The sequence below is a fragment of the Oncorhynchus kisutch genome, linkage group LG27 (genome assembly GCF_002021735.2).
Source record: "Oncorhynchus kisutch isolate 150728-3 linkage group LG27, Okis_V2, whole genome shotgun sequence".
Lineage (NCBI taxonomy): Eukaryota > Metazoa > Chordata > Actinopteri > Salmoniformes > Salmonidae > Oncorhynchus > Oncorhynchus kisutch.
In genome coordinates, this window is record NC_034200.2 from 33,170,048 (window position 1) to 33,184,777 (window position 14,730).

The 14,730-nt window shown below is 41.9% G+C and overlaps 1 protein-coding gene across 3 annotated transcripts in view; it reads left to right on the plus strand.

The window, feature by feature from the left end:
• Nucleotides 1-248: 248 nt before the first annotated feature.
• The window catches only part of LOC109872169 (probable cation-transporting ATPase 13A3), a 41,828-nt gene continuing 27,346 nt past the window's right edge, over nt 249-14,730 (plus strand). For all 3 annotated transcript variants that reach the window (XM_020463293.2, XM_020463294.2, XM_031806809.1), the window contains exons 1-9: nt 249-569; nt 10,496-10,572; nt 10,992-11,168; nt 11,949-12,128; nt 12,385-12,455; nt 12,622-12,705; nt 13,176-13,245; nt 13,794-13,928; nt 14,320-14,392. In XM_020463293.2, the coding sequence (XP_020318882.1) occupies nt 10,522-10,572; nt 10,992-11,168; nt 11,949-12,128; nt 12,385-12,455; nt 12,622-12,705; nt 13,176-13,245; nt 13,794-13,928; nt 14,320-14,392 (841 nt within the window). In that variant the 5' untranslated portion in view covers nt 249-569; nt 10,496-10,521. The remainder of the gene's footprint in view (nt 570-10,495; nt 10,573-10,991; nt 11,169-11,948; nt 12,129-12,384; nt 12,456-12,621; nt 12,706-13,175; nt 13,246-13,793; nt 13,929-14,319; nt 14,393-14,730) is intronic.

Consider the following 14,730-nt stretch of genomic DNA (forward strand, 5'->3'; position numbering starts at 1 on the left):
TGCTTTCAAGACAACTGGGAACTCGGAAAAAAACGAGGTAAAATCATATGATGTCAGTGATCTTCAGGTCGGAAAGTATGAGCTCTAGAAACGCTTGAGTTTCGACTTGGAATTCCGAGTTGGATGACCGTTCAAAACGATTTGTGTCAATCGGACCACGTTTTTTTCCCCCGAGTTCCCAGTTGTCTTGAACGCGACAACTGACTGTATATGAACCAGAAAAAATGGTAAGTTCTCGCTTCCTCTTCCGTCTGGTTTTAACTATCACAGGGGGGTTTGACGGCGATAGGAAAGAATAAGATAATGAGAGAAAATAGGCGTACGCAAAATGTGTCCTCACGTCCTGTTTTTCACTTCCTCCTCAATGGTCGTGAATGAACCAGTTTCGGACGGTCTTGTATGCGCATGGAATATACCACAGCACATTGTCAATATTGCACACGCGCCCTTTCTGTGGACACTTTACAGGCCACATAAATTGTAGAAGACATTGTGCGCGGTGAAATTCTGAATCCGTATTTTTCCCGCAATATGAGTGATTTCTGATAGTAAGAGGCCAGAGGGTTCTGGTGAGTATTTTAAATGTTTATAAATAAATAAAAAATATCGAACATATAACAAGACCCAGCGAGATAAAAACATGTTGTCTTACGTCATACAGCCCTGTTACAACGTTACAACTGTAGCATGTACTATGGGGGAATGTTTGAACAGATAACGTTACACTCAAACTGTCGTGCAAGGAATCCAGAAAGCTCTAACTTTTCTTGTGTGGGATATACCAGTAGTGAAGTAACCTAATGGTAAATATTTATCTAAACTCAGTATTTACCATGTGTGGACTTTCAAATACTTTATTGAATGAGTATTTAAAATAGATGACAAATTGTCTAGAAATTACGATGATAATGTTTATTATTTTACTTGAAACTATTTTAAATAATAGCCACAAAAATAAACAATTTTGCCCCTAACAGTGACTGGTGTGTACAATAGCTAGGGAAAGTTACAGCTAGATTTAAAGTGGTTGGTATTATCTCCTACTGTAACGTAGTAGACCACCATCACTGCTGGGTCGTTCCACGAAAAGAGTGCCTTTTGCGTCTCTTTGATATTTTAAGTACAACTTGTGCACCAAGCCTGTTATATTAAATGAAGTGCCCTTTATTATAGACCTCATGGATAATTCAAGAAAATATATATTTTTATATGAATAAAGGCTTGTTCCCCCAACCCTCTGTCACTTCTAGGAAGATTTGAATCCCCAACTTTCTCCATGTTCACCATCATTGTAAAGCATGCTATTTTATTGCTCTGACAAAGTAATTTCTGAAGATTTATTATTCATTTCATGTGATTAGTCGTTCATTTACGTCTGTCCCTCATTTTAAGGTCAACCCTGTTAGGTGAACTGAACTGTCATTTTAATATGGTGAAGCTATTCCTTCCTCTTCCCCTGAACAAGGCAGTTAACTCACTGTTCCTAGGCCATCGTTGTAAATAAGAATTTGTTCTTAACCGAGTTAAATAAAGGTTAAATAAAAAAAATATATATATACAATATTGTTTTCAAAAGAAACATCTAATAGTGAAATCATAGAGTAAACACTGGTTCTACTCTTTTTGTCAATGGACTGGTGTTTTGTGGTGGAAAACTGAGTGGGTCGAGCATAAAATATCAACCCTGTAACCTATAGATTCACAGGCTAGAAATGTTTCAACAGTTTCATTTTTTTGTGACGCCTGCATTCAATTGCCACTCCCTGTTGCACACAACAAGTTTTCATTCCCCCTGTCACAAGGGGATTTCTGGCTTCTTTAAGAAGAAATCATCATCCCTGTTACTTTATTTGGCACTTACTCTCGTCATTTTAAAAATTTTAACCTTATCATGTAAAGTTGAACATGGGTTCTTTATGACAGAATGTTAACAAATGTTTTTTTTTGACCAAGTTACACCAAATTGGTGGAATTACCCATCTATTACTTTAACTGGTGAAATAAAGTTGGAAGTCCATCTCTTATCAAATCAGGGTAGTAGACATGGTTTTTGATCAGTTATCCATTGCATGTTCACGTAACTTATAATAGGCAAATGAACAAAACCTTACCGGCCAAAGATCCCCTTCTTTTGTAGGCTATATACTTAGAACCCTAACCCGACCTTAAAGTTAAGGGTTGTGAAAAGTTTGCACCCTCTATAGCCATTATGGTTATTATCTGTCCCTGTTGGTCATCTATGAATGTTTGAACATCTTGAAAAGCAATCTGGCCTTAATGGCCACATGTACTCAACGGTCTAAGGCACAGCATCTCAGTGCTCAGAGGCATCACTACAGTCCCTGGTTCATATCCAGGATGTAACACATCCGGACGTGATTGGGAGGCCCAGCGTTGTCCGGGTTTGGCCAGGGTAGGCCGTCATTGTAAATAGGATTTTGTTCTTAAGTGACTTGCCTAGTTTAATAAAGGTTAAATAAAATGTTTAACATTTCTTTAAATTAAATCTCTATCCGGAAAAGCCCTTAGAGGGCTGACCACCCCTCGGTGCCTGGTTCCTCTTTAGGTTTCTTCCTACTGTATGTTCCTGCCAACTAGGGAGTTCTTCCTGTCCATGTGCTTCTGCTTCTGTATTGCTTGCTCTATGGGGTTTTAGGCTGGGTATCTGTAAAGCACTTGGACTGACAATGGCGGGTGTAAAAGGGGCTTTATACAGTGTATTTGATAATGTTCTGACTGTGAATCGTAAATTACACAAAAATGTAGTCACGATTCACACGGATCACCATTTTAAGTGACGTTTGGAGTAATTTTCTCCTTAGCTCTGCCATACAGGCTATTACTGTATTGTAATGTGTTACTGTTTGAAATAGACCGACATTGAGCACATCCAGCCTTAAAATATAGTTAGCAATGCTTTTGATACAGAATGGTCCACTATTTAAGTAGAAATGCTTAATGTTGATTAAATGAAATGACCAAACAGAAGAGTCAGATCACCAGCTTTTAGTAAGGACGAAGGTGAAAATAACTTAAGTAGTGTGTTTACATTCTTTCAAGCTTCTTCCACTGCCAAAAGCCTGCCTTTATTGTTGGTAGTTGGCGTCTGTAAAGAAGAGCTGACTAATCATCAACTAAATGTAAAGAAGCTAGGGAAAACACCCTTATCACTGTCAGAATGTTTACACCAAAAGTGCTCTCATTTTACATGTCCTCTTCACACCAACTATATGATTTTGTTGTTGCTATCGTGATTGGTTAAGACTGTATTACCTCTCTCCAGCCTACTTGAACCATGTTCCCTCTGGTCTAAGGGAGTAGGGCGTCAACTTAAAACCTCTTCTTGATGGAATGCAAAATCTACAAGCTGCAACAACTTTATGAAAATCTAAGTTTATTGGTCGCGTACAGCGTTTTGCAGATGTTATCGCAGGTGCAGTGAAATGCTCATCTTTCTAGCTCCAACAATGCAGCAATATATCTAGCAATACAATAACAATATACACATAATCCAAAACAACAAAAAAACAAAAGAAAGAACAAGAAATGAAGACATGTCACAACGAGCAATGTCAGAGTCCGGAATATAAATATATATGTACACTACTGTTCAAAAGTTTGGGATAACTTAGACATTTCCTTGTTTTTGAAAGAAAAGCAAATTTTTTGTCCATTTTAAAATAACATCAAATTGATCAGAAATACACTGTAGACATTGTTAATGTTTGAAATTACTATTGTAGCTGAAAACAGCTGATTTTTAATGTAATATCTTCATAGACGTACAGAGGCCCATTATCAGCAAACATCACTCCTATGTTCCAATGGCACGTTGTTAGCTAATCCAAGTTTATCATTTTAAGGATAATTGATCGTTAGAAAACCCTTTTGTAATTATGTTAGCACAGCTGGAAACTTGTCCTGATTAAAAAAGCAATAAAAAACTGGCCTTCAGACTAGTTGAGTATCTGGAGCATCAGCATTTGTGGGTTCGATCACGGGCTCAAAATGGCCAGAAACAAAGATCTTTCTTCTGAAACTCGTCAGTCTATTCTTGTTCTAAGAAATTAAGGCTATTCCATGTGAGAAATTGCCAAGAAACTGAAGATCTGGTACAACACGGTGTACTCCTTCCTTCACAGAACAGCGCAAACTGTCTCTAACCAGAATAGAATGAGGAGTGGGAGGCCCCGGTGCACAACTGAGCAAGAGGACAAGTACATTAGTGTCTAGTTTGAGAAACAGACGCCTCACAAGTCTTCAACTGGCAGCTTCATTAAATAGTACCCGCAAAACACCAGTCTCAACGTCAACAGTGAAGAGGCGACTCTGGGATGCTGGCTTTCTAGGGTAGAGTTCCTCTGTCTGGTGTCTGTGTTCTTTTGCCCATCTTAATCTTTTCTTTTTATTGGCCAGTCTGAGACATGGCTTTTTCTTTGCAACTCTGCCTAGAAGGCCAGCATCCTGGAGTCGCCTCTTCACTGTTGACGTTGAGCTAGTTTTTTTGTGGGTATTATTTAATGAAGCTGCCAGTTGAGGACTTGTTGTGCCCTCTTCACAAGACAGTTGTGTCAAAAGATTGAGAATACACATAGTCCTCGTGAGCGGCGTGGCCCACGTTGGCGGCTCTGTTTTCCTCTAAACGGGCAAAGAAGGTGTTTAGCTTTCTGAGAGCGAGGCGGGGGTGTCCTGAACCCATTCGTCTTTATTGACACAGACAGGGTTGAAGAGCTGACAGCCTTTCTTAATGGAGGTCTGAGATTAGTTTGTCAGTCAATAATGTTAGTTATTCAAATCAAATTTTATTGGTCACATGCACATGGTTAGCAGATGCTATTGAGAGTGTGGAGAAATGCTTATGCTTCTAGATCCGACAGTATCTCACAGTTAATATCTAACAATTCCACAACAAAACCTAATACACACAATCTAGTGAAGGAATGGGATGAGAACATAGTAGTATAAAATATATGGATGAGCAGTGACCGAGCGGCTAAGATGCAATAGACAGTGAAGGATACAGTACAGATGAGATGAGTAACCCGAGATATGTAAACATTCTTAAAGTGGCATTAAAGTGACTAGTGTTCCATTTATTAAAGAGGCCAATGATATCAAGTCTGTAGATAGGCAACCGCCTCTCTGTGCTAGTGGTGGCTGTTTACCAATCAGAATGCCTTGTCAATCTCTCTGTCCCAGTTTTGATGCACCTGTACTGACCTCGCCTTCTGGATGGAAGCGGGGTGAACAGGTAGTGCCGTGGGTGTTTATTGTCCTTGATGATCTTTTTTCCTTCCTGTGACATCGGGTGTGGTAGGTGTTATGGAGGGCAGGTAGTTTGCCCCCGGTGATGCGTTGTGCAGATCGCACCACCCTCTGGAGAGCCCTGCGGTTGTGGGCGGGGCAGTTGTCATACAGCCTGACAGGATGCTCTCAATTGTGCACCTGTAACAGTTAGTGAGGGTTTTTGGTGGCAAGACCAATTTTTTTCAGCCTCGTGAGATTGAAGAGGCGCCCTTGCGCCTTCTTCACCACACTGTCTGTGTGCGTGGACCATTTCAGTTTGTCAGTGATACACCAAGGAACTTAAAACTTTCAACCTTCTCCACTGCTGTCGCGTCGATATGGATAGGGGGGTGCTCTCTTTGCTGTTTCCTGAAGTCCACGATCATCTCGTTTGTTTTGCCTACATTGCGTGAGAGGTTATTTTCCTGAAACCACACTCCGAGGGCCCTCACCTCCTCCCTGTAGGCTGTCTTGTCGTTGTTGGTAATCATGCCTACCAGTGTAGTGTCGTCTGCAAACTTGATGATTGAGTTGGAGGCGTGCATGGCCACACAGTCATGGGTGAACAGGGAGTACAGGAGAGGGCTGAGAACGCACCATTCTGAGGCCCCAGTGTTGAGGATCAGCGGAATGAAGATGTTGTTTCCTACCTTCACCACCTGCGGGGCAGCCCGTCAGGAAGTCCAGGACCCAGTTGCACAGGGCGATGTCGAGACCCAGGGTCTCGAGCTTAATGATGAGCTTGGAGGGTACTATGGTGTTGAATGCTGAGCTGTACCTATTCTTACATGGGTATTCCTGTTGTCAAGATGGGTTAGGGCAGTGGGCAGTGTGATGGCGATTGCAACGTCTGTGGACCGATTTGGGCGTTAAGCAAATTGGAGTGGGTCTAGAGTGACAGGTAGGGTGGAGGTGATATGATCCTTGACTCGTCTCTCAAAGCACTTCATGATGACAGAAGTGATTGCTACGGGGCAGTCATTTATAGGATTGCAGATTTTGGGGTATCTTCAGAGGTGGAAACTTTCTGTGGGAATTAACGGGAATGTATGGGAATATATGGGAATTAATATTAATACCATTTACATGTAGATGTTTTTTGCATTGGATATATTTTCCATATAAATATGGAGACAGAAACATAAACCTTTTACTTTTTATCATAAGTAGACAATTGCAAATGATTCAATGAAAATAAAAGGAAAAAATTGTTACGAATTGAAGTTCAATTAAATTAGTTGACTCTTCACATGGGATGATTTCACTGACCAACAAAAGAAAGGGAATATTGAATGATCCATCGCATCTCCCAAAAACGTTTTCATCATGCATCTGTAAAATGATGGTCTAGAAACTAAAGTTTTGGTTGTCTTTCTCTCAGGCTTCCATGTCTTCTCCCAGGACGTCCTCAATGTCCACCTCTTAAACATCAGACTCTGAGGCATCATCTTCCCTGTCACTGTCCAACCTCGTTGAGGATGGCTCGTTGTCAGGCTCAAAAAGCCTAATTTGCCCAGATGGCGACCACTTTTTCAACCCTTGTATTGGTCAGCCTGTTGCGTGCTTTGGTGTGTGTGTGTTCCCAAACAAGGACCAGTTGCACTCTGACGCGACTGATGTTGGTGGGATTTGGAGGATGATAGAGGCAACCAGGGAAAGAGCCTGGTGGGAAAGTCCCTTCCACCAGGTGGCTGATGAGATATGTTGGCCGACTGCCATATTACATCTCCATTACAAAGCCCTTGCTTGGAAGTGTACTTCCCCAGACTGCCAAGAACCTTGTCCTCATCCAGGCCAAGGTGGCGAGACACGGTAGTGATGACCTTGTTGATCTCTACACCAGACAGGATGCTCTTGCCAGCATACTTGGGGTCCAATATGTACGCTGCGGCATGTATGAGCTTCAGGCAGTAGTAGTCTTCACGCTTTTTGATGTATTTCAGAACTGCAGTTTCCTCTGCTTGGAGCAACAGTGGAGTGGGCAGGGCAGTACGGATTTATTCTCTTACATCTGCAAGCAGAGTCTGAACATCAGACAGGATGGCATTGTCTCCCTCAATCCATGCAATGGCTACTGCTATAGGTTTCAGGCTGCTTACCACTCTCTCCCAAAATACATTATCCAGGAGGATCCTCTTGATGGGGCTGTCCATATCGGCAGACTGTGATATGGCCAGTTCTTGAAGAGACTCCTTCCCCTCCAGGAGACTGTCAAAGATGATGACAACACCACCCCAATGGGTGTTGCTTGGCAGCTTCAATGTGGTGCTCTTATTCTTCTCACTTTGCTTGGTGAGGTAGATTGCTGCTATAACTTGATGACCCTTCACATACCTAACCATTTCCTTGGCTTTCTTGTAGAATGTATCCTTTATTTTCAGTGCCATGATGTCCTTGAGGTGCAGATTCAATTCATGAGCAGCGCAGACAATGGGTGTGATGTGAGCACTTTATGCACTTGACCGGATGATTCTGCATCTTTGTTGCATTTTTCACATATGATTTGGAACAGTATTTGCAAATGTACACAGCTTTTTCTTCTACATTAGCTGCAGTGAAATGTCTCCACACATCAGATGGCATTTTCCTGTAAAGATTAGAAGAAAATTACTTTTTTTTTTAAACAAATACAATTCCATGTGCAGATTAATAGTTAAGCAATTAGATTAAAACAAGTCCTTTGTAAGATACATGTTTTAAAATGAAACATGTATGGAAACAGGTGAATTAACACTCCTCAGTTAGCAGGCTCAAGCATGCTAAAATCCACAAGTTAGAAATGATTTAAACACACTTTGCTGTAGGCTACTATTTACTCGTTAACAAAAAAATTATGTATGTCATAAAATATATTCACTCCACCCAGTATTGTAATCAAAACTTGTAGTCCTTGGCTCAGACAGTGTAGTAGTGTGGGCTTAATAGCATCTCATTAGTGTGCAAGATCTTGAGAATCAGCTGTACATGTGATGGGAAAAGTACACTACACATGTGATGGAATAATGCACTGTGCATGCAGAGGGTTGCGATCCCATTGCATTGGGAATAGTTTAACCAAGATATGCCACAAGACCTAGAATTGCCTTGTGTATCCCACAAAAATGGTTCACTGTTATAAGCAAACTGATTTGATTCATTTAAGCAAAATTCCACAAATTCCAGGGCTTAACTTCCCATAGAAGATTTCCAGAAAAATTCAGGAAATGTATCGTAAAGTTTCCGACACTTTGCAACGCTAGTCATTTAGCTCTCTTGGGAGCAGGAACAATGGTAGGGACAGCAGACTGGGATAGGGATTGATTGAATATGTCCGTAAACACACCAGCCAGCTGGTCTGCTCATGCTCTGAGGACGCGACTAGGGATGACGTCTGGGCCGGCAGCCTTGCGAGGGTTAACACGTTTAAATGTTTTATTCACGTCGGCCAGGGAGAAGGAGAGCCCACAGTCTATGTTAGCGGGCCGTGTCGGTGGAACTATTGTCCTCAAGGCGCACAAGTAATTTGTTTAATCTATCTGGGAGCAAGACGTCAACGTCCGCGATGGGGCTGGTTTTATTTTTGAAATCCGTGATTGTCTGTAGACCCTGCCACATACGTCTCATATTTGAGCTGTTGAATTGCGACTCTACTTTGTCTCTATACTGATGTTTTATTGTTTGATTGCCTTAAGGAGGGAATAACTACACTGTATGTATTCGTTCATGTTTCCAGTCGCCTTGTCATGATTAAATGTGGTGGTACGTGATTTCAGTTTTGCGCGAATGTTGCCGTCAATCCACGGTTTCTGGTTAGGGAAGGTTTTAACAGTCACAGTGGGTACAACATCTCCTATACACTTCCTTATAAACTCACTCACCGAGTCAGTGTATACGTCAATGTTATTGTCTGAGGCTACCCGGAACATATCCCAGTCCACGTGATGGAAGCAATCTTGAAGGAGTGGGATCCGATTGGTCAGACCAGCGTTGGATAGACCTAAGCACGGGTGCTTCCTGTTTTAGTTTCTGCCTAGGGGAGGGGATTTGACAAAAGTAGGGCGGGGGGGGGGGCTTGTATGCATCGCAGAAGTTAGAGTAGCAGTGGTCGAGTGTGTTACTCACTCGTGTACTGCAATTGATATGCTGATAGAATTTAGGTAGCCTTGTTCTCAGATTAGCTTTGTTAAAATCCCCAGCTACAAGAAATGCAGCCTCAGAATATATGGTTTCCAGTTTGCATAAAGTCCAGTGAAGTTCCTTGATGGCTGTCTTGGTATCCGCTTGCGGGGGGATATACACGGCTGTGACGATAACCGAGGAGAGTTCTCTTGGGAGATAATACGGTCGGCATTTTATTGTGAGGAATTCAAGGTCAGGTGAACAAAAGGACTTGAGTTCTTGTATGTTGTTACAATTACACCATGAGTCGTTAATTATGAAACATACACCCCCGCCCTTCTTCTTACCAGAGAGATGTTTGTTCCTGGCAGCGCAATGCACGGAAAATCCTGTTGGCTATACGGACTCCGACAGTGTGTCCCCAGCTAGCCATGTCACCCGTGAAACAGAGTATGTTACAATCCCAGATATCTCTTTGGAAAGCAACTCTTGCCATAATTTAATCTACCTTGTTAACCAGGGACTGGACATTAGCTAGTAATATACTCGGAAGCGGTGGGTGGTGTGCGCGCATCCAAAGCCTCACTAGAAGACCGCTCCGGCACCCTCTCCTCTGACGTTTTGGGTCGGCCTCTGGAATCAGTTCAAATACTGTGTGATCCGCTTTGGGAAAGTCGTATTCCTGGTCGTAGTGTTGGTTGTGCTGGTAAGTTGACGTCTCTGATATCCAATAGTTCTTCCCGGCTGTATGTAATAACACTTAAGGTTTTCAGGGCCAACAATGTAATAAATAATACATTGAAAAAATACTGCACAGTTTCCTAAGGACTTGAAGGGAAGCTGCCATCTCTCGGCGCCATCTTGCAATGTATAGCACATTAAATGCACGCATTTGTCAAAAATGGCTTGACAGCATTCCGGGCCTAAACTGCCACAGGCAAAGGTGATAGGGCCATGGTAGAACAGGTTTTTGGATCCTTTCGTTTCAAGTAAAATACCGCAGCTTCAATTCAAACATAATGAGACAAAATCCAACATGCTACCCAAACAGGAATATTTACAATGGCAAACAGTTCCAAGACGCTGAGTAAGATGTTCCCTGTTGTTTCAGTGGGACCTTTAAACACTTCTGACAGGATGGAGAAGAAAGACGTGAAGATCATCAACCAGGGCCTGGAGGACGAGATGGTGAGTGACTGAACAAACACCATATCATGCATGCCTGTCCAAAAACCATAACTCCATCAAGACCCTAAGATCTTACCCCTGGCCCAGCTAGGGTCTTTATGTAGATCAGAGATGACTGGATACTACGTGTAAGCATATATAGTGAAAGGCCATCTAGGCTTAGCCTTATATATACCATACTGATTACCGCTGTGCTAGCATAGCATAGCAGGTGGCATGATATAGCTAGCTAATATTGATCTAATACTTCCTTAGATTTGGGTATGTCATTTTAGGTGAACATTGGAAAAAAGGGGGCGGATCCTTTAAGAAGTGCCTGGGATAGGGGCTAGAGTAGCTGAGCTTCCATCCAAGAGGTGTTACAGCCAAATTTTGCTCTCTGACCCAACATGTGCCACAATCTCATTGTGTGTCTATAGGAGGTGTGGGGTTACCGGCCGTGCCCCTGGAAGATGGTTCTGGTGGCCGTTGGGGCGGTGTGCACTGGGGGGCTGCTGTTTCTGGTGCTCTACTGGCTGCCTGAGTGGGGAGTGAGAGGGACCTGCACACGGACCCCCTTCATCAGGGAGTCCCAGACACTGCTGCTAAGATCCACGGTACACTAATCTTACTCACCAAAGATAACCTTTCATTGGGTGATTTGAAAAGTCCTAGTCAATCGATCCATAATATAATAAAACCTTTAGCAAAAACATTTATTTAATTTACAATCTGTAGAAACTGTGAGAATAGAAAGGTTCATAACTTTTGTGAAACATCACAGCACAGATGAAAAATATATAGCAAATAGAAATCCAATGTGGATGGTGTTAAGAGATAGATGAGAGGGATTGAATGGAGCTGAAGGGTGGGACTAATAACAAGATAACTAATGTAAAACATACTGTGTCTGTAAAAATTTGAAATAATAGCACAGTTAAAAAGATATAGCAAATACAACTGGATGAACATCAGAAATAGAGGAAGGCCAGAACTAAAAACAAACAACATACAACTATTGTCAAATAGATTGCGTCTGTAAAAACTATATAGTACGTATAAAGCTGGAAGCTGGATGTTATTTTAATGAACAAATGTGTTATTCTTTCAAAAACAAGAACATTTCTAAGTGACCACAAACTTTTAAACGGTAGTGTGTGTGTATATATATATATATATAAGATAACATTGGCTTGAGACTACATTACAAATTGTAATTTACAATAACCAATTCTCTACTGAAGAGTCAGTCTGCTTAATCACTAATATCACTGTCTTACAGCATCAAATGGATGGTATTCACATCCTCCCCAAGCTCGAAGTCCATGTGCTGTGCGCAATTTATCCTGGGGACAATGTTAACTGGAAATGACTTGACATTGGTTAAATTCTAACAGGACGAGTTTAGGAGATGGTTCCGGGCCAAGGTACATGTGATGCTAGCTCCTGGAAAGAGACCCTTTGACGGTGTCGATCTCCTAAGCCCTCTGCACATACCTAATGGGGACAGTATACACTCCTTCAGTGCCCTCCAAGATGAGCTTCAGGGAAAATACATCCATATCCAGCCAGTTCAGGTAAGGCAATGGCCTCTGATATTCATTAACAAACAGTGTCCCAGTTGTCTTGAATGGCTCTCTCCCTTCATGTCCTTTCCTTCAAGACAAGTGATGGGTGAAATGTACAGATCTGTGGTCCTGGAGGAAAGGACACGAGGGGAGGAAGGTATCCAAGATTATTGAGACGCATGAAGTGATGGATACAGATCCAAAGCCCTCTCGGTTGATTTCTGAACATTGCTTGGTGTTCTGACTACATCTCTCTTTCTATCAGGTTTGCTACTTCACCCACCACAGCACAAAATACTACTGGAATGATCTGCTTCAGAATTTTGAAGTGTTTAAGTAAGAGCCCTATTGCAAAATCACATTACATAAGACTTCAGTAACCCCCATACATGTGTAATTGTCCAGCTACTTTTAAAACATGGACATTCTCTATCATCCTTATATGAAAGGTGGTAAGTATACAGTATTACCATGGAGGTGACTGTGTGTGCTGCTCTTCTAGAGGTTTGGAGGATGTCAGGGTGACTTGTTCCAGCATCCACACTGACCACAGCTCTGGTCTCAGCAAACTACTTCAGGACTACAGGTAGCCTACATTACCCACAACCCTCTACTTCCATACACAGTACATAAGAAGAGACCAGTGGGAGGAGCTATAGGAGGACATGCTCATTGTAATGGCCAAAATGGCATGAAAGGAGCGGAGTCAAACGTGGTTTCCATATGTTTGATACCTTTCCATTTATTCCATTCCAGCCATTACAATGAGCCCCTTCCTCCTATAGCTCCTCCCACCAGCCTCCTCTTCTGCACCTCTCCCTTGCACATAGGCATAATAATCCCTGTTCCTACAGGCACTATTGCACACACCACCGGTTCTTGAATCTTATTTGGCCCAACGGCTCTTTTGAATGTTGGAATTTATCTCTGAATGTACAGCTAAGACTGGCTAGTCCGCACAAGCATCCAGTGCATACCGGTGTTTGAACACTTTGGCCCTTTGGCGTGTGAGAAAGCTGGCAAAAATGCTAATGGTTTTCAATCCGGTTTCAACAGGAGACTGTTCTTTGAAGTGAATGAGATAGCAGTTAAGGTGCCATCTGTGTTCAAGCTACTCATAAAAGAGGTAGGTTACTGGATACATCTTCTCTCACACAACAACAAGTATGACCTGGAGTTTTTCTTGATCAGCTGACCTGGAAAAACCCTGGAGCCTATTTATAGTCTTCAACTAGGCCCCAGAGTTTTTACGGGTCAGGTCACATGGCTAGGAATAACTACTGTACCTTAGAGCAGTGGTTCCCAACTCAAGTCCTCGAATTACACCCAACAGCACACATAGTTGTGTTGTAGCCCCCCAGACAAACGTACCTGAGTCAACTCATTGAGGGCCTGATGATTAGTTGACAAGGTGAATCAGGTGTGCTTGTCCGGGGCTACAATAAAAATATGTACTGTTGTTGATACCCAAGGACGGAGTTGGGAACCACTGCCTTAGAGTAAACACTGCTTATTTTCCAATGACTCATCTGATAATAACAATCCATTATCTAAAATTATAATGGGATAAATTGACAATAAAACAATCATACATTTGACAATAAAACTGCATAGGATGAAACTAGCTCAATAATTTCCCACTTTTTTCCCCCATATTAATTCTTTCATCCTCAGGTCCTGAATCCGTTCTACATATTCCAGCTCTTCAGCGTGATTCTGTGGAGCATTGAACAGTATTACTACTACGCCGCTGCCATAGTCTTCATGTCTGTCATATCCATAGCTACCTCGCTGTACACCGTCAAGAAGGTGGGTGGTCGTCCTAGACTAAGCACTTCTTCATGTAGCGGAAGTGGCAGCCATGTTGCCTCTCAATCTGAGTTATCGAAGTTAAATGTTACTCGTTCCTTGGCAATGACAGAATGGGGGGGGGGGGGGGGGGGTTGAATCCTAAGCAACCTGCCTACACATAGTTTGAAGTATAATAGCAACATAGCTACTGTAGTAGGTCAAAGCTGTGTGCTGGAAAACCTTGGTAGAGAATGGGTCGAAAAGGCATTGTGGTGCTCGTGAATTTTCTTTTTTCGGGTACAAACCTATTCTCACTTAAAACATATTTTTGTTGTTGTTTTTAATAGATGACTTCTGTGTTGTTTAGCTTGTGTTTCTTTTAATGGATCCCCTTTTTCTCTGCTTACAGCAATACATCATGCTGCATGACATGGTGGCGACACACAGTATTGTACGTGTCTCAGTGTGCAGAGGGACTCTAGGTATGTAACAGGCCTGCTAAGACTGGCTCTATAGAGATTAATGTAGTGTATTCATTATTATTAATCTATTATTGCATTTTATTAGTGACTTCCTCCTTTCCATTGTTTCGGTTACACTTTTGAAGTATTACATTGACAATGTGTACTTGATGATGATTTGATAATGGATATAATTTCATCCTACATCTTTTATTACATCTTTTTATTTATTTATTTACATTTTTTGTTGATTGTGAAGGAAAAACAAGTCCTCCTTATGGACTATGCTGCTTGTTATGGGTTCGCCATCTGACCAGAGGGGTATACTACAAACCGGAACAAGGAGTTAGCCAACTAAC